Below are 22395 nucleotides of genomic sequence, written 5' to 3' on the forward strand. Positions count from 1 at the left end.
CGGGGACTCTCCTCATCCATCCTGCCACCTGCAGGGAGAGAGAATCCAGCCAGGGCTCATTCCCCGGGGTTGCCAGGTGTCCAGTTTTCAACCAAACACCTGGTCGAAAAGGGACCCTCGCTGGTGTGGTGAAAATGAGCACGTGAGTGAGGGTGGGGGAGAGTGAGCGATGGAGGGAGCGGGGTGGGACCTCGGAGAAGGGGCGGGGCCTCCAAAAAGGGGCGGGGTAAGGGTGTTCTGGTTTGTTGGGTCAGAAAGTTGGTCTGCTCAGTTGATAAACCCCCCGGGGGTGGCAAAGGGGTTTGTCAGTGAGCAGAAAACCTGAGGAGCAGGAAGTCTAATTCCCCTAAACACTTTCCCAGTAAGGAGAGGACAGGCTGGTTCTGCCCCAATAGCCCAGCTGAGCCCTCAGAGAAAGGCTGGGGGAGGGGAGGGCTCCTGCCAGGGTGGGAGCCAGGAATGGCACCTGCCATGAGGACAGGGCACCTGCTGGGGATGATACTGAGTGTGACGAGACAGAACTGGGGGGCTCCCGGCGGCTTTGCTGGGACCCCACCTGTTCTCTTCACTCCTGGCCACTCTCGGAACCAGTGTCACTCATTGCTCACCTTTGTGGGCACCTTTCAGGCTCTCCTGCTCCTCAGCACCCCGGAGATCCGGGACACATGGCTCTTCCTCTCCCTGCATCTCGGTGATCACGGCAGGGATGGGGAATCCTGCTGGCAGGGAAGGAAATGGGTGAGTTTGTTACATCTCCCCCGAGGGCTCAGTAGAGAGGCTGCTGCCTGATTGTAAACCTGGCCCTGTTCTGTGCACACGGGTGGGGGCAGATCCAAGCAGAGGTGACATTTCACAAGGGCACTTTTGGGCTCTTCCATAGAGAAGCAGTGATCAATGCCATAATGACGGAGGAGTCCTGGCTCCCAACCCTCCCCCTGCTGTAACCACCAAGACCCCACTCCTCCCTCAGAGCTAGGGAGAGAACCCAGGAGTCCTGGCTCCCAGTCCTCCCCCTCCTGTACCCCCCCAGACCCTACTCCCCTCCCAGAGCTGGGGAGGGAACCCAGGAGTCCTGGCTCCCAGCCCTCCCCCTCCTATACCCCCCCAGACCCTACTCCCCTCCCAGAGCTGGGGAGAGAACCCAGGGGTCCTGGCTCCCAGCCCTCCTCCTCCTGTGCCCCACCCGACCCTACTCCCCTCCCAGAGCTGGGGAGAGAACCCAGGAGTCCTGGCTCCCAGCCCTCCCCGTTCTGTACCCCCCCCAGACCCTACTCCCCTCCCAGAGCTGGGGAGGGAACCCAGGAGTCCTGGCTCCCAGCCCTCCCCCTCCTATACCCCCCCAGACCCTACTCCCCTCCCAGAGCTGGGGAGAGAACCCAGGAGTCCTGGCTCCCAGCCCTCCTCCTCCTGTGCCCCCCCAGACCCTACTCCCCTCCCAGAGCTAGGGAGAGAACCCAGGAGTCCTGGCTCCTAGCCCTCCCCCTCCTGTACCCCCCCCAGACCCCACCCCCCTCCCTTTGGCGGTGCTCGGGGTTATTTAAAAGCCACATCCCTGCAGCTGAGCCGCTCTCTACCCCCCCCCCCCCATCCGGGGCACAGGGCTCCGCCTGCGGGACTCCCGACGGAGGCGAACCCCTGCCCGGAGGGGCAGAAGCTCCGTCCGCTGGGGTCCGGGCCGAGGAGCCGCTCACCCGGCTGCCAGCCGCAGCGCAGCGGGGACAGGATGCGGTGCGCCGGCAACCCCGTCCCCAGGAAATCTTCCCGGCCCCACCGTTCCTGCTGCTCGGGGACGAGCCCGGACTCCTGGGTTCTCTCCCCAGCTCTGCGAGGGGAGTGGGGGCTGGGAGCCAGGACCCCTGGGTTCTCTCCCCAGCTCTGCGAGGGGAGTGGGGGCTGGGAGCCAGGACCCCTGGGTTCTCTCCCCAGCTCTGCGAGGAGAGTGGGGGCTGGGAGCCAGGACCCCTGAGTTCTCTCTTGTAAAAAATGACCTGATTTAATAATGTCTGGGGTTATAGGAACAGGGGCAGGGAATTTTTGTTTAATGCCTGCTTTTTAAAAAAAAATAAGAAAATGCACCTTTTTATAGTTTTCTCTGCCTCTTGTGGCTGGTCCACGTGGAAGATAACAGCCTTCTACAGCTGCATGCTAATACTCCTTTATCTCAAGCAGCAGAGGCCCATGCTGTGGACTTTAAGGGCCTAGCTTCCAATCCTGCTGATAAGTAAGCGGGGGGAAGCTTTGTTAAACTTGCATTGTTTGCAACCCAGAGATTGCAGCATTATGTCAGAGCCTGGAAGTGAAATGGATTAGAAACAAAAATGAAATTGACTGGACCCGATTCATTGCCTCACCTGCATGAAACGCAAAAAGGAAAGCATGCAGCCGGCATGAATCCCTCCTGCCCTGCATGTTGTGTTGCGACTTATTCCTGTTGCAAAGCGAATCTAAAATGCCCCCCACGGGGGTAAGTGGTGGATTCTGACCTGAGTGTTTTTGACTTACTTTGCCCAAATGTGGGAAAAGAGATGAGGTCGCGGAGAATCTCTTCTAATTAGGTCAGTTCAGTCATGTCAGATCCCACACTCAGGTATGTTTACTGTGTGTGGAGTAATAATAGATTAATACATTTTAAGGCAAGAAAGGGCCATTAGGATCATCTTAATCTGACCTGCTAACACAGGCCCGAACATTTCTCTTAGTAGCTCCTGCATCCATCTCATAACTTCTGGTGGAGCTAGATCGTTTGAAGAGAAATGTCCAATCTTGATTTCGAGTGATAAAAGAATCCATCACATTCCCAGATAAATTACGGTTAATCCCTTGAGTGTTAAAAATCAGACCTTTATTTCCTGTTGGAATTCACCTCCTCTCAGCTCCCAGCCTTTCGATCGTGCTATACATTTGCCTGCTAATATTTAATGATCTCAACAAGTGTGTTTATTTAACAGAAATAATTCCACTGAGCTTGGTTGAAAATGGTCGAAGAAAGGCAAAGGCATTCTTATCCAGACACTCGACCCCAAAGGATTACATCATCAGAACAGGCACTCATTGGTGATCGGATCCCAAAGACAGGGGGAGGTTTCTGTAGGTGCTCAGAGAGGGAGCATTTTCTCCCTTCTCTGGGATGAGATGCCCTGTTGCAATGAATATGCACAAGATAGGAAAGTGCCAATATTTCTCCAGAGACCTGCTGGGGATGACACTGAGTGAGGGGAGACAGAAGTGGGGGGCTCCCGCTGGCTTGGCTGGGACCCCAGCTTCTCCCTTCACTCCGAGCCGGTGTCCCTCATTCCTCTTAACTCTGGATTTCCTGGGATTATTAGTTATTAAAATAATCAGTTTTACCAAGACATCAGTGCCTTGCAAATTTTTAACGGTGAGGGGAATTAACCAGTGGAACAATTTACCAAGGGCTGTGGTGGATTCTCCATCCCTGGCAATTTTTAAATCAAGATTGGATGTTTTTCTAAAAGATCTGCTCTAGTTCAAACAGGGATTAATTCAGGAAAGTTGTATGGCCTGTGTTATACAGGAGATCAGAGGAGATGATCTAATGGTCCCTTACAGTCTATGAATCCTTCCGTACACTTTATTCCAGTAGTGTCTAGTGATCCCAGTTTCACTCAGGGCCCTTGTTGTGCTGAAAAAAGGGGCCCCAGGTCCAGAAAGGGGGGCTCCAGGTCCAACAAGGGGTAAGATTAAACCCCTCATTCAACAAGAGTTGAAAGCGGTCTGGGCTTTCATGTCAAATTACTGCTGACTTAATCCATGGTAACAATAACCAAATCTCTTTATCCTAGTGTGGAAGTAGAGAAAAGGATAAAGGGAATTTGAATGCAGATATCTTGACTTCTAGGAATAAAGTTAAGAGTCAGGCTAACACTAGCTCTAATAACGTGAGATTTCAGGCAGGGCCTGGGCGAGTGGAACAAAAAAACCGGTAAGAGATGCTGTTTTTCGACCTTGTGTTAGATAAGAATGGAATACACACTGTAGCAGGAACTGCTGAGAAAAGGAAGATATCAGAAGGAATATGTATAAACAGGATGCGGTTGTTGATCATTATTGTCGGTAACAAAAGTTACAAATGCTTGCCCTAATTGTTTATCTAATGGAGACCTGCCTAGGGAGAGGAATCCCTGCCCGCGTGTACTTGCCTATGCAATTGCTCATAATAAAGCTGCCTCTGGCTTGTTGCTTCAAAGCAGAGTGAGGACATTGTTTTCTTCCACACTTGCATTAAAGATACACAAAAAGAAGGAAAACCAGTGAAGGCTGTGAAAAGTAAAGTCTTAAGTAAGGCTTTTATTTTTACAGTCCCCCTTATTCCCTTTCCTTTGAGCTGTAGAGTTTCTCTTTAAGCTTGTCTGACAGTCTTTTAGTGGCCAAGAGGTGGTGGCAGCCCCGTCTAATTATCATCAGCCAATCACAACACCTCTTGCTGACTGCAGCAATAAATGCTCCCTCCCCATTCTCGGCTCTTTCAGCTCCCTGTCCCGCCAGCCAGTGACTTTCCCTGGAGCTTTGCAGACGCCTTCGCGGGACCCCACTGCAGCAGAGGGCCTGGCCCTGGCGCTCCAGCATCACATTGCAGCAGAACGTGGAGGCAATATCCACCCCAGGAATGGCAGCGTCCCAGCCCCAGCGCATGGTGCAGCCCTGATCTCTACGACCGGGGCGGCCCCCATGCGTCCCAGGCTGAGCACTGCTCCTCCTCGGTGTGTCCCTGGTGGTGCCGGGTCAGCCGGTGCTTGCGGCAGAAGCTGCTCCCGCACCGGGCGCGGCGGTAGGGCCGCTCCCCTGCGTGGAGGCGCCGGGGCTGCACCAGGTTGGAGCCGAGAGGCAGACGTCCTTCCTGCCGTCAAGGCCGCGGAAGGGGGTCTCGCCAGTGCGGGCGCGCCGGTGCTCGATCCGGTTGGAGCTCTGGCCGAAGGCAGAGCACAGCTAGGGCCGCTCGCCCGGGTGGGCGCGCAGGTGGGTGGCCAAGTGCGGCTTCTGCCGGAAGCTCTTGTCGCACTCGGTGCAGCCGTCGGGCCTCCCGGAGCCCTTGCTGTGCTCAGGGGCCCTCCCGTGCTCCCTGGGCCGAGGCGGCCTCGCTGCGGCCGAGGGCTCGAAGAGGATGCCCAGCAGCCGGCCGAAGCCTCGCTCCTGGCGGCGGGATGTAGCAGATCTGCCAGGCGGGGGTGCCCCGGGCTGGCTCCCCCAAGCCCTGCCCTGGCTGGGGTTCTGCATGGCCCACTTCCGGGCTATCCCTGGGAAGGTCTGCTGGGGCTGCAGCCTCTTGAGGCTTCCCTGGATGGGATTCTCCTGGCTCTGCCTCCAGGGCCTCTCGCCTCCTGGGAAAGGAAGAGAGATTCAGAGATGAAGGTGTAAATGGGCAGAGCCCCATTACCGACTCCAGGGGAGCACTGCTGATTTACACCCTCCGGGGATCTGGCCCCACGGACTCCAGCAGAGCGACACTGATTTACACCCTCCGGGGATCTGGCCCCACCGACTCCAGGCCAGGAGGGGACCATAACATGATCATGGAGTCTGATGTCCTTCAAGGAACACATTGAGAAAATTTCACGGAGTGATTCCTCAAGAGAATCCAGCCGGGACTCGTTCCCTGCGCCGGTGAGAGAGGGGTCAGCAAAAGGGTTTGTCACTGAGCAGAAAACCTGATGGGCAGGAAGCAAATCCCCCCAAAACCCTTTCTCGGGGCTGCCCCAACATCCCAGCTAAGCCCTCAGAGAAAGGCTGGGGGAGGGGAGGGCTCTTGCCAGGGGTGGGATCCAGGAGTGACACCTGCCGTGAGGACACAGACCTGCTGGGGATGACATTGAGTGAGGGGAGACAGAAGTGGGGGGCTCCCGCTGGCTTGGCTGGGACCCCAGCTTCCCCCTTCACTCCGAGCCGCTGTCCCTCATTCCTCACCTGTGAGGGTGATCTCCCTTTCCTCAGAGCCCTGGAAAGCCGGGACCCTCGGCTCTTCCCCTCGCTCCATCCAGGAGATCACAGCCAGGTCGGGAACAGGGAATCCTGCTCGGGGGAAGGAAACAGGCGAGACGGGGCTCGCTGAAATCTCTCCCAAGGGCTCGGTGCAGAGAATTCACCCTGATTTTAATCCCAGCCCCGCCCTCTGTGGGGGGACATGGGATCAGAGTGGAGGGGGAAAGTTCACAGGGACCCTTTGGGGGCAGGGAGATGCCTGTGGGCAGGTGGGCTGTGCCCCCTGTGAGGGAGACAGGGCTATGCATTATGCTCCATGGGGCACGGATTGTCTCTGCTCTGGGTCTGTGCAGCACCGAGCACAGTGGGGGCCTGGGCCCATGACTGGGTTTCTTAGGCATTACTGTAATACACCTAATAAATAATGTACAGTGCCCAGCACAACGAGGTCCTGGCCCATGACTGGGGTTCCTAGGGATTACCATAATACACTTAATATATAATATACAGCACCCAGCACAGTGCTGTGGCTGAGGCTGAGAGGTGCTAGAGCCATATAAATACAATACATCCCAGTGGTCAGAGGTGGAGGTCTGGGGGCTTCAGGGGCCACTCCCCCAGAAATCTATAGGGCTCGGGAAGAGTCATGAGCTGAAGCCGCCCTGGGTGCATAAGCCCCCCCCAATCCCCAGGGAGCAGGGGCAGCGCCGGCTCACCCAGCGAGATGAGAGTCTGGTAGTTCTCCTGCATGACGTCCCTGTAGAGCTGCCTCTGCCCTTCATCCAGCAGCCCCCACTCCTCCCGGGAGAAACACACGGCCACCTCCTCGAACCCCACCGGCGCCTGGTGAGTGATTACAGGGCAGACCGTGAAAACAACGCTGTTCACATTCTCTCTTGTGTAACTCCCCAAATGCCACTGCAGCGACCATGGATAGTCCCCAATCGGATCTATCCCGTCCCCCCTGCCCTGAGCCAGCCAGTCCCCCTGCCCTGGGGCTGGACCAGAGCCGGCGCCCCCTAGAGGGGAAAGACCCCTTTCCTCATCCCCCTTGAGCCAGCCAGTCCCCCTGCCCTGGGGCTGGGCCGGAGCCAGCTCCCCCTAGAAGGGAAAGACCCCCTTCCTCATCCCCCTTGAGCCAGCCAGTCCCCCTGCCCTGGGGCTGGACCAGAGCCGGCACCCCCTATAGGGGAAAGACCCCCTTCCCCATCCCCCTTGAGCCAGCCAGTCCCCCTGTCCTGGGGCTGGATCGGAGCCAGCGCCCCCTAGAGGGGAAAGACCCCCTTCCCCATCCCCCTTGAGCCAGCCAGTCCCCCTGCCCTGGGGCTAGATCAGAGCCAGCGCCCCCTAGAGGGGAAAGACCCCCTTCCCCATCCCTCTTGAGCCTGCCAGTCCCCCTGCCCTGCGCCTGGATCGGAGCCAGTACTGCCCTAGAGGGTAAACCCCCCATATCCCATTCCCCTTGAGCCAGCCAGTCTGCCCCACTCTGGGGCTGGATTGAAGCCGGTGCCCCCTAGAGGGGAAAGACCTTGTGCCCCATTTCCCACTGTCCCCCTGCCCCGAATTAGCCAGCCCCCCCCGCCCCCCGCCCGAGGGTCCCAGGGCGGTTCTGATTCCCCAGTGGGGTTAGGGAACATTTCTAACCCCACTGCCCCACTACATACTTCCTATTAACCGGGTCTGTTACAGTAGCGCCCAAGGGCAGAGCTCAGGGACTGTTTCCTACCGGGGCTGCCATCCCCCCCGGCTGTCTGGGTCTCCTGCTGGGGGTGGGGGGGGTCCTTCTCCCCTCTCCTCCTCACTCTCCCTGCCTCCTGCTCCGCCGATCTTCCTCTCCGCTCCCTTCCTCCGCATCTGCTCCCCGGCCGGGACACACCGGGGGCCCAGCCCGCCTCTGTCCTTTGGGGGCAGCCCCAGGAGCCTGGGTCCTACAGCAGGGCAGGCGAGACGAGCACAGCGCTCCCTCCCGCCTGGCCTCTCCCCCGAGGACCCAGGAGTCCGGGCAATCAGCACCGTTATAAACACCATCCCTGGGAAAACATCCCAGCCGCTGCTGGTTCCTGCCGCTGGCTGGCTCCGGCTCCAGCGCCGCCCGGGGACAGATCGGCTCCGTGCCCCGGGCCCCCCTGCACCCGGAGCCAGCCGCGGCGGGGGCGCAGGGGGCTGGGGGGGCTGCGCTGCTGGGCTAGCCGGGCTGGAGTCTCCGGAGGAGCCCGGGTGCCCAGAGGAAGGATTTCCCGGGGACACCCAGCCCAGAGGCTCCCACTTTGGATCCCATCATCCCGGGGAATCCTTAGCCCACTGCCCTGCGGGCCCCCCCCCGACCCCGTTAGCAGCCTCCGGGCGGGCGGGGAGCGGGAGGGTGCTAGTTAACCGGGGGAGGGGGGGGAGCAGGGAATCAGGACTCCTGGGTTCTAATCCCAGCTCTGGGAGAGTGGGGTTGAATGGGTTAGATTCAGGACCAGGGGGGACCTAGTGGGTTTGAGCAGGGGGAGTCAGCAGGACTCCTGGGTTCTATCGCTGTGTTGGGGGCTGTCGTGGGTTACCGCAGAGGCTGGGAGTCAGGACTCCGGGATTCTGCTCCGGGTGGGGAGGGGGTGGGGGTGTAAAGGGTGAGAGCCGAGGCTGGGAGTCAGGACTCCTGGCTTTTGTTCCCTGTTTCTATTCCCTTTGTTCCCTGCAAGGGGCACTGCCCCTCCCCCCAGAAATCTCACTGCCTCCAGGGGACCCCTTGAACATTTCCCCCTGCTTAGATCCAACATCCCTCCACTACAGAGAACGGGGCCGGGGTTAAAATCAGGGCACGGTCTCTGTACCGAGCCCTCAGGGGAGATTTCACCAAGCGTCCTCTCCCTCGCCTGTTTCCTTCCCCACCAGCCGGATCCCCTGACGGGCCCATAATCTCCCGCATGGAGCCAGGGGAAGAGCCGAGGGTCCCAGATCTCCAGGGCTCCCAGGAAAGGGAGATCCCCAGAGGTGCCCACACCGGCGAGGAATCAGCAGCACTGGCTCGGAGTGAAGGGGAAAGCTGGGGTCTTAGCAAAGCCGCCGGGAGCCCCCCCCCCGCCCCCCAATTCTGTCACATCTCATTCAGTCTCATCCCCAGCAGGTGCCCTGTCCTCCTGGCAGGTGTCATCCCTGGATCTCCCAGGCCTACGCTGTTGGGTCTGATGGCCTCTACTCATCTATCTTTGAAATTATGGCTCAGGGACACTTTCATCAACAGAGGGTCGAGGGTTCTGCTCCCCCCGCCGGGATGTGGGTGCAGCCTTAACAAAGCTCTGTAAGCTATTGAGTTTTCAGGACCACAGTCTTAGCTGGGGTAAATCCACTGTAACAACTCACGTGGATCACGGGTCACTAACTCTAGGCCCTTTGGATCTCACAGCCTGAGACACGAATATCTGAGCAAAACCACTTTCGCTCATAAACCTTTTACTTCACCCAGCCACTAGAGGGTGATAAAGGCCTGCACTGTTTAATCGTGGTGGATTACACCCACAGCAGCTGCTCTTCTACCCCTTCATTTCATCTTTAGGCTGCACAGGGAATGGAAGCTCTGAAGGTGAAATCAATGGGCAGAAGCAAGCTCCCCATGACGGTTGGTTGGGAATTTCTTTTTGACAATTCCCCCCCCCCCAAAAAAAACCCCACCAAATCCTCAAAACTGAAACTATTTGAGGGCAAGGGTGGGTTTTAATGAACTTCCCCACTAGGGAAGAGCGTAGAACGTCTTGAAAAAGTCCCCCTTTGACATTGTTTAGGGTAAAAAGGTTTGGGTATTTTGGGGTCCAAATGGCTTCACAGAATTTAAAACTTAAAATAAAAAAAGCAAAAATAAGGTCCAAATTGAAACAAAAGGTTTCAAAATGACTTTGAAACCTGAACAAATTTATTTTTCAGTTTGTCAATTTGCAGACAGCGTTGAGATTTCAATTTTTTGTCCCTATTCAGGACAGGAAAGTTTTTCAAAATCTTGAACATTTTGGCTGGACAGAAAAACCATTTTCCACTCAGCCTGACTTCTGATAGCGCACACCCAGAATGCTTTCTGAGGACTTCTCATCAACAGACATGGCTATTGCATGCACCTGGGTCTTTACTTTCTTTTTGTGTCTGTTTTTGCCAGCATGAATCAGTGTTTTTTATTGACATGATTCCTACTAAAATATAACCATTGCATTTTTTTTTTAAAGGGGAGAGAGGTCTTTTTTTTCCCCACTGTGATAAACTTTACTAGGGCTCCATTTCAACCAGGGAAGTCATTAAAGGTTATAATAAAACTTAGTGAAAGCTAGATCTGGGTTCTAGAATCTGTCTATCCATTCGTATACACATCCATCCATCCCTGTACACATCTATCTAATCTATTTATATATCTATCTATCAGTCCATCCCCATATACCCCCTCTGTCTATCTATCTCTCTTCCTCTTTAGAGCCTCATTTGCTGATCCAGCTAATTTATCCAATCTGTCTAATACAGATAAATCTGAATGCTAGGATCTATCTTTCTATCCATCCATCTCCCTTTACACACCCACCGATCTACAGATGAAACGTGCTATATAAGAGTTGGGTATTCTCTCTCTCGTACACATCTCTCTGCCTCTCTAAGACTTTCCTCACTGTGGTCTCTGAACACCTCATTACCCCAGTATTTTGATTTTTAAACACCCCCCTCTCCCCGGCACAGGGAATGAGCCCCGGCTGGATTCTCTCACTCTCTCACAGCAGGTGCTGGGACGGCAGAGGAGAATCCCCAGCAGGAAGGGCTAGCGGGAGTGGAGCCGCACGAGACGTCCCAGAGCGGGGAGACCCCCTGGGGGAGAGACCCACTCAGCAGGGATGAGGCTCCTGGGAAGACAAGCCAGACGAAAAACCCTACATGTGCCCTTGCTGTGGGAAGAGCTTCAGCTGGCTCTCCCACCTGGCCATCCACCAGCGCCCTTACCAATGCACCAAGTATGGGAAGAGCTTCGGCCAGAGCACTGCACCGATCCAGCACCAGGGCACCTACACGGGGGAGCGGCTCTACGAGTACGCAGAGTGTGGGGAAAACTTCATCCAGAGCACCGTGCTGATCCAGCACCAAGGCACCCACACATTCCAGGTGCCATTTGGGATTTAACTGGTAGAGGTGGCAATGTCATCTGGGTCCCTCTCTGTGGCCTGGCCAGGACATCTTTCAGGATCAGGACGACGAAGGTCCAGGGTACGAGGAGACGGTGGGAGTGGCATCTATCATGGCGAAGCACCTCCTTCGCCTTCTCTTGTCTTGCCGTCAGCCAGCATCATGGTGGGCAGCTTTTCCCCAAACTCTTTTCTCTTTAAGGACCCCAGAAGGAGAGTGATGGACGGAGCAGCCCATCTTCTCATTGTTTTGCCCACAGGTTAGGCCTAATTTCTGAGATACCAATTTGGTCCATTGATTTCCAGTCCCTCACGCCTCTTTCTTACCAGACATGATCATAACACAGTGCTTGAGTTATAGCAACAGGCCTTTCTGTGTTTGGACTAACTCAGCCTTTCCACCTCTCTTTTGTACCTTTCCCCCTCCGCATTTGTCATTTTGCATCTTTCTGACCTTTTATAAACTGTCACTTGCTTTTTACAGGTGAGCTCACAATTAGGGTACATTTACAGGCCCAGTTATCGCCACAGGAATTAACCACTGGACCAACTTACCAAGGACCATGGTGGATTCGCCATCGCTAGCAATTTTTAAATCGAGACTGGATATGTCATTCTAAAAGGTCGGCTCTGGTTCAAACAGGGATTCACTCAGAGACGTTCTCTGGCCTGTGTTACACAGGAGATCAGACCAGATGATCACAATGGTCCCTCCTGGCCTTGGACTCAATATTAGCACAGGACTAACCTAGGCTGTAACCCGGGTTGTGCCCCTAACACTCCTTCCATCCACACACACACACCCTGTCACCTGAGTTTAGTGCTGCTTCCAACCCAGGCTGGATGGCCCAGCTGGGGCTATGGCTTGAAGCCCTGGTGAAGCTTTCACCGAGGCTGGTCACCAGCCCACTTTGCAGTGAGGACACAGGATACACCCACCAAGTGCTGTTAGTCCTCCAGTGCCTTCCCACAACTCCCTCGTGTGCGCGAAAGCACGGACAAGTTCTCCCACGGTGCACTGGGAAAGAATCCTAGAGTGGCTCAGCTTACTGCAGCCCAAAGCACCATGGGACGTGCCCCCCAAAAGTCCGAGTCGCACGCATGGAGGAAGGCAGCACTGGAGAGGATGCAGTAACTCGGGCAGGGCTTTGCAATGTGGGGGGAATCCCTGTGCACCCCAGAGGCAGTTGCATCTCAGTGCTGGGTGAGGGACCTTGGTGTGTACAGTGCTTGGTCCTCCATGGAGCTGGAAGGCAGTAGGGAAGGACCCAGCCTCAGCGGTAGTGCTGAGCTGTCCAGGTGGTTTTGCCTTTTGGGGAAGCATCAAGGGAAGGCGCTGAAGGCAGATGGATGAAATGACACCGCCTTTAAAGCAGGAGGTCTCCACCTGGCTGGAAAGAGCCAGCTGTCCCCGTTCAAACTGGTTTTCCCCGTCACAGATCCACAGGATCGGTGCTATGGTCCCTGCTTTAGAACAGTCTCTGGGAGGATCCCTTCAGTGAGCCAGACACCCAGTGGTCTCACTCTTCCTCCAGGCTAAGCCATGTGGCTTCACCGCCCCCTTAGGCTGGTCCTCTGGGCCTTCAGCTCTACCATCAGCTCACTGAGACAGACCCCTGAAGGAGACTTGTACAGGTACAGTCTGAGGGAGCAATGCACCTCCGCCAGCCTCTGCAGGGACACTCAGCCTGCGTTGTCACACGGCAGGGTTTTAGTCAGCTGGAGCATGGCATAGGAAGTCCGTGGTTAGCAGAGAGAAGTGAAAGTTAAAGCATAGGCCATTCTGGGTAGCCAGAACCCAGCCAAGCTGTACTGACCCCCATTGTTCAAACTGTGTCTGTCCCTGCATCTGATCTTCTTTGTTAGACTTCCAGATGTGCCCCCGACTGCTTCCGGCAGCCCACACTTAACTTCCACCTCACCCCCCCAGTCCTCTGTTCCCAAGCTGGGGAGATGCGGCTCAGACCCCTGCTGAGAGGCAGGGAAGTCCATATCTCTCTGGGTCTTTGGTGGCCAGGTTTCAATGTCCCAGGGATTGGATCTGCCATGGTCTTTTCAAGAGCTGCATTCACGTGGGATCTAATGCCCCAGTCAATGAGGCACCATTCACACCCGGGTCGGAGCCTGTCCCAAGAGCAAACAGTCCCTTTTCAACCACTAGGTAACAATGCAGCAGATAGGGGAAACTGAGGCACACATAGGCATCATAAAAACATTACAAAAATTCCCACTTTTTCACACACCCCTTTGCCAGTGGCAAACCTGGTATCTGAGAGCCCCCTACAGGCCTTGAAGATGCAGGAGGTGAAAAGAGCCTGGGATTTCATTCAAGTAAAGACCCTGTCCTCTGTTCAGATTAAAGTATGTGGGGGCTGGAAGCCAGGACTCCTGGGTTCTATCCCCACCTCTGGGGTCTAGTGGATTAGGGCAGGGAGAAGGGACTGGGAGCCAGGACTCCTGGGTTCTGTCCCCAGCTCTGGGAGGGGAGTGGGATCTAGTAAGTTAGAGCAGGGGGTGGCTGGGTCTCCTGGCCCTAGGGAACTAGAGTCTATAAAGTTTGAATCCTCTCCACATGCCGACAAGCTGCACTGTGTGTTCCCGTCACTGGTGAGGCAAGGTGTCCTGAGGTCATTGTCCTGTGAAAAGCAATTGCTGTCTATCAAAAGAGCTAAGTATTAATATTTGCCTTTCCCCTCCCCCCAGGGGGGCAGTGACCTGTACCTCAGAGGGGGAAGCCCCTAAGTAAATGTACGCTGTCTGTAATCATGCTCCTATGCGGGCTGGTGATGAGGGTTCAACTCAGGGCCTCTGTAGCTAAAAGCATGGGCCCCTGCAGCCTGAGCTTCTTTACAGCTGCAGACTGCTAAAGGAGGAAAGACACTCATCCTCTTGGCCTGGGTTACATGTAAACCCGAATGTCCCTCCCTGCAGGAATGGGGACAGGCCCGGTAAGAAGAGGGACTAAGACGGGCTCTGTTAATGTAAAGACTAGGGGAAAGGGCATAAATGCCCCCCCAGAGGAGAGGCGGGGTTCTTTCCTTTGCCGTGTCGAAAGGCACTGGGTCTGCCCTCAGGTGAGTCCAAAGACCATCCCAGACCTAATGGGCGTGCCAGGCACTCCCAAGCAACAGAAGGAGCCATTCAGCTTCTTTGTGGCATGGAGAGAGCGGCAAACAATGGAAGCTACTGCCCAAGGCACAATTCAACTTTTTGTTAAATATTTGAAAGCACAAACTTTAATGGTCAATACTGTTTTTGAACATAGCACAAAAGGCAATAATGTCAAAATTGAAGCAAAATGTAGTTGAAATGCAGTGTGATGGGGTTCACTGCCCACACTGGCCCACAGAGGATAAATTAGGTCCCAGGAACCGATAGGCGGCACCTGGAGGAGGAGCCAGGAAGCCGGGAATTGGTTGGAAAGAGTCTCAGCTGGAGGGGTCTGTACAAGTCAGGAAGCTGGCAAGCAAAACGGCGGTGGGGACGTAGGCTGCAGTCACTCCCTGGGAGAAGGGAGGTATGTTGGGACTATAGAGGGTAGTCCACAGACCAGAGGGAGTTGGGAGGCTGGCAAACCCAAAGGGGGGAAGCCAGGAAGGTAGTAGACAGCTCAGGGGAAAAGCAGCAAGGAATTCGAGCACAGACCTTAGCTGCTGATTAGAGGGGCCCTGAGCTGGAGCCCGGAGTAGAGGGTGGGCCTGGGTTCCCCTACCAGCCACGGGGGATGTGGCACAGACCAGACCAGGGAGAGAGGACTGCCTGAGACTATTTGCGTGGAAAGATTTTGTTACATCCTCTGGAAGGGGGAACCATGTAGTGGCTTGGCTGATGGGCCGAGTCAAAAAGAGGAAGCTGGGTTTCCTGGAGAGAGAGGGTTCGGCAGGGTGAGAGGACTACAGGAGAGAGGGTGCAAAGCCTAGCCAGAGCTAATCCCCAGAGTGACCAGGAGGAGGGGCACCCCCATGACATAGAGGTTGATGTAAACACTCTGCGGGTATTAAACTCTTATGACACTTGGTTGTGCTTGGGAGTCAAAGGTAGAAACCTGTTGAAATTGTTTGGTTACCTTTAACTTTTTGTAACACAACCAGACATAATATACATTTTTAGACATTTTTGCTATAACATTTTTATAACTATATTTTAAGTTAATAAAGGTGCAAAGAAGTTAATTAAAAACCCCAAAATGAAAATTGCATTTTGTTAATACTTTCGCATTAATGTTGAGGTTTTACTCCTGCGGTTTTTTCTTCTTTAAATAAAAAGCCTTTAATTAATAATAATTAAACTTTTTGTTTGCAACTGTATTATTTACTGAGACAGAAATATATGTACATATATTTATAACTGAGGCCTTTTTGAACTTTGCAAAAAAATTTAATTGGTATTATGGTTATAACCCAACCATAAAATAGTGTGGTACCACTTCTATAAAAAATATTTTTATATAATTAGGAGTATAAAATTGGCTTTTGTTGCAACAAAATAAAAACAAAAATTAGTTACTTGACACAACAACACAGGACAACATACATGACATATAGGATAAACTTACAGTTAAAGACAAATAGTGCCAGAATTGTATTTATAACTATACAAGATAAGCTATTCAGAGCTTAAAGTCATTAAGGCAATGCATTTTGGAAAACAAATGAACAAAGGAATTAAACACTAAACTAGGCAAGTTATTATCTTTTTATTTAAAGCTTTTATTAAGCATTGATAAAAATCCCTATTAAGTTATTTGCCCACTTTGTTGTTTAACTGAAATCAGTTTTCATTACTTTTTACTACTTTTAAGAATACTACTCTGTAGAAATAAGGAACACACAAGTTCATATATTAGTGGCTAGGATTAGAAGCAAAGTGAGCATTTCTGTTGCTTGGCACGTAATAACTATAACTTTTAAAACCGAGGGCAGAAGCCAGGAGAAAGCAATCTAGGAAGGGAGGGAGACATGAGCCAAGAGAGAGTAGTTAACTCTGTGAAGTCATTTTAAAGTACACACAGCAGCAAGACGTTTAGCAAACTGAGAAAGGACATCAAGGAAAAATGTTCCCTGTATGTAAGATTATGTTATTAGCCCTGAGCACGGAGTGGGGTTCTGTGAATTAGAGCAGGGAGTTGGGAACCGGTTTCTACCTCTTCCCTCAAAACCAGAATTTGTTCCCCCAGGACTTGTTGCTCTTTGTCGGCATGCCAGATGGGTAACAGGAGTGCCTGCCCCTGCTGCAGTTAACTGTCTCTGGGCAACTCCATGCGTATTTTTAAGATTTTTAGCCTGTCTTTGCCACCCTAATTTTTTTCCCCCCTCTTGCTGGCTGCATCTCTCCTGACAATCTCCTAGTCTTCCCTTCATTTCTTGTAAACTGGAGGTCTGAGGGGTACTGCAGTTGCTGATACCTTCCACGTGCTGTTTTCATTTCCTATTTTGATATGTTCCAGTTCTAAGTTCTTTGTCAGCGCACTTACTTCATTGTTTAATACTAAACACGTGAGGAAACCCATTGCGATACCATTTTGCTCCTTACCTTTCCCTTTTATACTTCCCCCCTCCGTTTCCAGTTTAAACAGGTTACACACACGACTCCATGGATTAAGAAATCCAAAAGAAATTTGATGAGGTTCAACAAGGACAAGTGCAGAGTCCTGCACTTAGGACGGAAGAATCCCATGCATTGCTACAGACTAGGGACCGAATGGCTAGGCAGCAGTTCTGCAAAAAGGACCTAGGGGTTACAGTGGACGAGAAGCTGGATAGGAGTCAACAGTGTGCCCTTGTTGCCAAGAAGGCTAACGGCATTTTGGGCTGTATAAGTAGGGGCATTGCCAGCAGATCGAGGGATGTGATCTTTCCCCTCTATTCGACATTGGTGAGGCCTCATCTGGAGTACTGTGTCCAGTTTTGGGCCCCACACTACAAGAAGGATGTGGAAAAATTGGAAAACGTCCAGCGGAGGGGAACAAAAATGATTAGGGGACTGGAACACATGATTTATGAGGAGAGGCTGAGGGAACTGGGATTGTTTAGTCTGCAGAAGAGAAGAATGAGGGGGGATTTGATAGCAGCCTTCAACTACCTGAAAGGGGGTTCCAAAGAGGATGGATCTAGACTGTTCTCAGTGGTAGCAGATGACAGAACAAGGAGTAATGGTCTCAAGTTGCAGTGGGGGAGGTTTAGGATGGATATTAGGAAAAACTTTTTCACTAGGAGGGTGGTGAAACATTGGAATGCGTTACCTAGGGAGGTGGTGGAATCTCCTTCCGTAGAAGTTTTTAAGGTCAGGCTTGACAAAGCCCTGGCTGGGATGATTTAGTTGGGGATTGGTCCTGCTTTGAGCAGGGGTTGGACTAGAGGACCTCCTGAGGTCCCTTCCAACCCTGATATTCTATGATTCTAAGATTATTCCCACTATCGAGCCCAAACAAAGGACCAACATGACAATTTACAAACCGTATAACAAAGGATTCTGTCTCCTGCCTCTCACTTTTATTTGCCATGGCTTTAAATTTGTTATCTGTACACTTAAAGTGTGGCTTTTTGTCCAGGAATTCCTAATATATTGGTGTTTTGCCTAGAGTGCCTAATAAAGCACTCATCTATAAAACTGGTTGCTTTTAAAAAGGTGTTTTGCCACATTAGTGCTTATTATTAAAAGTCCCAGCAGCCCCTCCTGAGCATACTGGAAATGTCTGAGCGCTTATGGCCCGCTTTGGCTTGGCCAGCTGCACGGGTGTACTGGAGATTCACCCACACTAGTGTCCCACCACTATGGGATTAAACAAAAGTCCCCTCCAAGCAGCACTCAGGTTGCAATCCCACACTGCATGGTTTGACTGACTATTTTTAGTTAGCTGGTTCCTAGCTCGGCTTGCCAATTGGTTGATACATTGTATAGTCAATTGCTTGGCCACACTTTGGTTCATTATTTTGTTTTGAAATATGCTCAAGAGAGCAAATAACCAATGTCAAGCGGGTTTATTAATATGGTCCGGGGAACAGGTTCTATATGATAAGAATCTATATGATAAGAATTCTTCAGCACCAGGGCACGCAGCAACCAGGGCGGCTACTGGATGACCAGCTGCAAGGAAGGGAAGAGCTACGGAGCCTTCTACACCTCCTTCTAGGAATTAGAGGTGGACGAGCTGCCAGGGTAGATCGGCGTCTACCTGGACTATGAAGCCAGGGCGCTTTCTTTCTACAGAGCTGACGCCTCTCTGGAGGCACTGCCCTGGTTCACCTTGCACACCAAGATCCACCTTTCTCCTGTATCCCTTCTACGGCTCTGCTGGCACAACGATGGGAAGAATGAGTCGCCCCCTTACCATCTGCTGATCTGCCTGGCATGGAGGATTGTGGGGGAGGTGTGAATAGGGCCACTGGTGACAAGGGTCACCCCACCCATGGTACCTCCCCTGCCCTGAAGGCTGGATCCTTTTGGGTAGCCCCAGAGCACGGACAGTGGCGTCCTCAGACAACCACTCCCCAGCCAATATGCTTAACCTAAGAATGGCCATACTGGGTCAGACCAATGGTCCATCTAGCTCAGTGTCCTCTCTTCTGACAGTGGCCAATGCCAGGTGCTTCAGAGGGAATGAGCAGACCAGGACAATTATCGAGTGATCCATCCCCTGTCATCCACGCCCAGCTTCTGGCAGTGAGAGGCTTAGGGATACCCAGAGTATGCGGTCACATCCCTGACCATCTTGGCTACTAGTTATTGATGGACCTATCCTCCATGAACTTAGCTAATTCTCTGCGCTGTGTGAAGAAATACTTCCTTTTGGTTTTTTTAAAACCTGCTGCTTATTAATTTCATTGGGTGACCCCTGGTTCTTGTTACGTGAAGGGGCAAACAACAATTCCCTATTCACTTTCTCCACACCAGTCATGATTTTATAGACCTCTGTCATATCCTCCCTTAGTCACCCCTTTTCTAAGATGAGCAGGCCCAGTCTTTAATCTCTCCTCCCAGGGAAGCTGTCCCTAATCATTTTTGTGGCCCTTCTCTGTACCTTTTCCATTTCTAATATATCTTTTTTGAGATGGGGAGACTAGAACTGCACACCGTATTCAAGGTGTGGGTGTACCATGGATATATAGAGAGAGGCATTATGATATTTACTGTTCCTTTTCTAATGGTTCCTAAGATTCTGTTAGGATTGTTGAGGGCCGCTGCAAATTGAGCGAATGTTCTCAGACCACTATCCACAATGTCTCACCCTGGTGAGTGTATGACGCAGGTACCCCTCTGTGCTGAGCCACAGAGGGTGTGATTAACAGATTACTAGACCAGAAAGGACCATTGCAAACATCTAACCTGAGCTCATATGCAACACAAGCCATAGAACTCCCCCAAAATCATTCCTTTGGAACAAGAGCAGACCTTTTGGTGGGGGTTGTGGGGGGGGAATATCTTGATTTTAAAACAGCCAGTGATGGAGAATCCACCACAGCCCTTGGTAAGTTGTTCCACTGGTTAATTCTCCCCCAAGGAGGGAAGCTTGCCTTTTTAGCCCGTGATATAGCAGCTTATGCTTTTAGCCCTGGAGGTCCCCAGTTCAGTCCCCAGGGCGCCAGCCAAGATGGCAGTGTTGGTGCCATGGCAACGCTGTCAGGGCTGCCAAGCTGGTCTTGGCGCTCCGGTGTTCGCTGCACAAGGAGAGCGCGCAGGCTGCTGATTCAGCAAACCACGATGTTCCTCATAAGGAAAGGCCACAGGCTCGGTTCGGTGGTGAAGGCGCTCGGCCAGGTTTATTGTCGATGAAGCACACTCCTAGTGCCCTGGCTCTGTGCTTACAGGTACACGAACACATCTATCCCTGCCCCAATGATACCAGCTCAGCCAGCACACCAGGATGCTGCCTCCTGGGCTGGACAAAGATGCCCCTCCTAGGACTTCCCCCTTTTTACATTCATACAAACAAGTTACGTATGATGCTCCTGATGTCGCTAGTTACCCCCCTTCTCCTTGTACCTGCTGATTCGAACAAAACATCCTCATCCATTGTCCCATCATCCCATCCTTATCTTACGAGGGGTCGGTGTGTTCCTGGGCCATCTCTTAAGAGTGTGTTTACATAGTTACTGGAGAACTCTGGGTGTTCTCCTACCATCCTCTCTGGTCAGGCATGTGCTTACTTGGTTAGCAAATACCTAATGTGGCGTTATTTTGCCAAGGCCAGGCCTACTCTGGTTCACAGCCTTTGGTTCACACTGTTAGTTATGCCTAGGGCTCCAGCAAGGTCGACAGTAGTCACACCTCAGCTCTGGGATGGGAGTAGAGTGTGATTCTACGAAAATCTAAATCTCACAGAAATGTAGGGCTGGACACGACTTTGAGAGGTCATCCAGTTCAGCCCCTTGCACTGAGGCAGGACCAAGTAAATGTAGAGCATCCCTGACAGGAGTTTGTCCAACCTGTTCTTAAAGGCGTCCAATGAAAGGGATTCCACAACCTCCTTTGGGAGCCTGTTCCAGAGCTTAACTATCTTTATAAAGTTTTTCCTACTAGCTAACCTAAATTTCCCTTGTTGCAGATTAAGCCCATTGCTTCTGGTCCTACCTTCAGTGGACACGGCGAACAATTGATCCCTGTCCTCTTTATAACAGCCCTGAACATACTTGAAGACCGTTATCAGGTCCCTGCCTCAATCTTTTCTCAAGAAAGTGGCTATGCATGTGAAATCATTGACCTCTGTGGTCCAGACATGGCAAAACACTAATTGGGTGTGTTTGCTAAAAGGAATACTTATCTGTCCATTGATCTAGAGCAGGGGTGCTCAAACTGTGGGTTGGGACCCCAAAGTGGGTCGCAACCCTGTTTTCATGGGGTCGGGGTGCTGCTGTTAGCTTCCTGGGGCTTGGGGCCGAAGCCCAAGCTCCACCACCCAGGGCTGAAACCCAAGGGCTACAGCTCTGGCCCCTCTGCCCGGTGTGGCAGGGCTCAGGTTTAGGCTTAAGCTCTGCCCCCTTGCCCGGAGCGGGCTCAGGCTTCGCCCCCCTGCCCCGCTTGAGGTCATGTAGTAATTTTTGTCGTCAGAAGGGGGTTGCGATGCAATGAAGTTTGAGAACCCCTGATATAGAGGTATCTGCTGAGTGAAATAAAGCTTCGGTGCATTGTGAAGAAAAGCCAGGGCAGTTATTTAAGCTCTTTTTTAAAAAAAATTTAAGATAATCTTGGATGTCTCTTTGTCATTGTGAGACCTCTCAAACTCGACTGACAGGTTCCAGTTCATGGAGAATCTGCCTGGGCAGTGGTTCACTTTGGTTTAGGTACTTATAGGGCCCTGTGACAGGGTGGGACTCACCCCGCTAGCACCTCCTGCTGGTCATCTTGCAGATCGGCTCCACAGGTCAAGTACACTGGCTCTTGGTGGCATCTCGCCCGCCAGCACTTCGGCTCCTGGAGCTGTGTCGCTCCAAGGATCGGGGCGTCCTCTTCAGGACCCAGCCCTCTGGCAGTGCCATACTCTGTGCTCCCCCCTTCCCGGAGACAGTACAGTCGCTCCCTGACTTACGCAGTCGTTCCGGAACACATTGCATAACTTGAGCTTTGCATAAGTCAGAAATGTATACCTGACCATTGCGCAAAAAAGAAAAAATCCCAAACAAAAAAGCCCACACTCCTATTTCTAGCTTATGGAGCTTTTTCGGTAAGTGTGGATTTGTGTAAGTTGGGTCTTGCGTAACCCAGGGAGTGTCTGTACCCCACTCGGACGGTCCAGCCACTTCCTCAGTGGCGAGTGGGGGTGGGAGGGACCCAGGCCCACCCACCACTCAGGGTCCTGGCCCAGGGACCCTGCAGATGGCAGCCACGTGCTGCATCCCCTCTGACTTCTCAGTCAGGGAAGAAGGAGGATCCTGGGAACTACAGGCCAGTCAGCCTCACCTCAATCCCTGGAAAAATCATGGAGCAGGTCCTCAAAGAATCAATCCTGAAGCACTTACACGAGAGGAAAGTGATCAGGAACAGTCAGCATGGATTCACCAAGGGAAGGTCATGCCTGACTAATCTAATCGCCTTTTATGATGAGATTACTGGTTCTGTGGATGAAGGGAAAGCAGTGGATGTATTGTTTCTTGACTTTAGCAAAGCTTTTGACACGGTCTCCCACAGTATTCTTGTCAGCAAGTTAAAGAAGTATGGGCTGGATGAATGCACTATAAGGTGGGTAGAAAGCTGGCTAGATTGTCGGGCTCAACGGGTAGTGATCAATGGCTCCATGTCTAGTTGGCAGCCGGTGTCAAGTGGAGTGCCCCAGGGGTCGGTCCTGGGGCCGGTTTTGTTCAATATCTTCATAAATGATCTGGAGGATGGT

General features: G+C 52.5%; 2 protein-coding genes across 2 annotated transcripts in view; both read right to left on the minus strand.

The window, feature by feature from the left end:
- LOC141989307 (uncharacterized) overlaps positions 1-22395 on the minus strand; it is a 191044-nt gene that overhangs the window by 1174 nt on the left and 167475 nt on the right. The window lies entirely within an intron of this gene.
- LOC141988587 (zinc finger protein 688-like) lies at positions 4326-8061 on the minus strand. Its single transcript, XM_074954433.1, has 4 exons — positions 7664-8061; positions 6654-6780; positions 5923-6027; positions 4326-5339 (listed from the first exon to the last, which is right to left on the minus strand). The coding sequence occupies exons 1-4, from the start codon at positions 7673-7675 to the stop codon at positions 4948-4950; spliced, it is 636 nt and encodes a 211-aa protein (XP_074810534.1). The 5' UTR covers positions 7676-8061; the 3' UTR covers positions 4326-4947.

The sequence above is a fragment of the Natator depressus genome, chromosome 6, assembly GCF_965152275.1.
Source record: "Natator depressus isolate rNatDep1 chromosome 6, rNatDep2.hap1, whole genome shotgun sequence".
Taxonomy (NCBI): Eukaryota; Metazoa; Chordata; order Testudines; family Cheloniidae; genus Natator; species Natator depressus.

What these genes read in the sequence shown, in the direction of transcription:
- LOC141988587 (XM_074954433.1), bottom strand. An exon ending in CCAGACTCTCATCTCGCTGG is followed by an intron (nt 6,028 to 6,653) that starts GTGAGCCGGCGC and finishes TCCCCCGAGCAG; the next exon opens with GATTCCCTGTTCCCGACCTG. An exon ending in AAGGGAGATCACCCTCACAG is followed by an intron (nt 5,340 to 5,922) that starts GTGAGGAATGAG and finishes TTCCTTTCCCAG; the next exon opens with GAGGCGAGAGGCCCTGGAGG.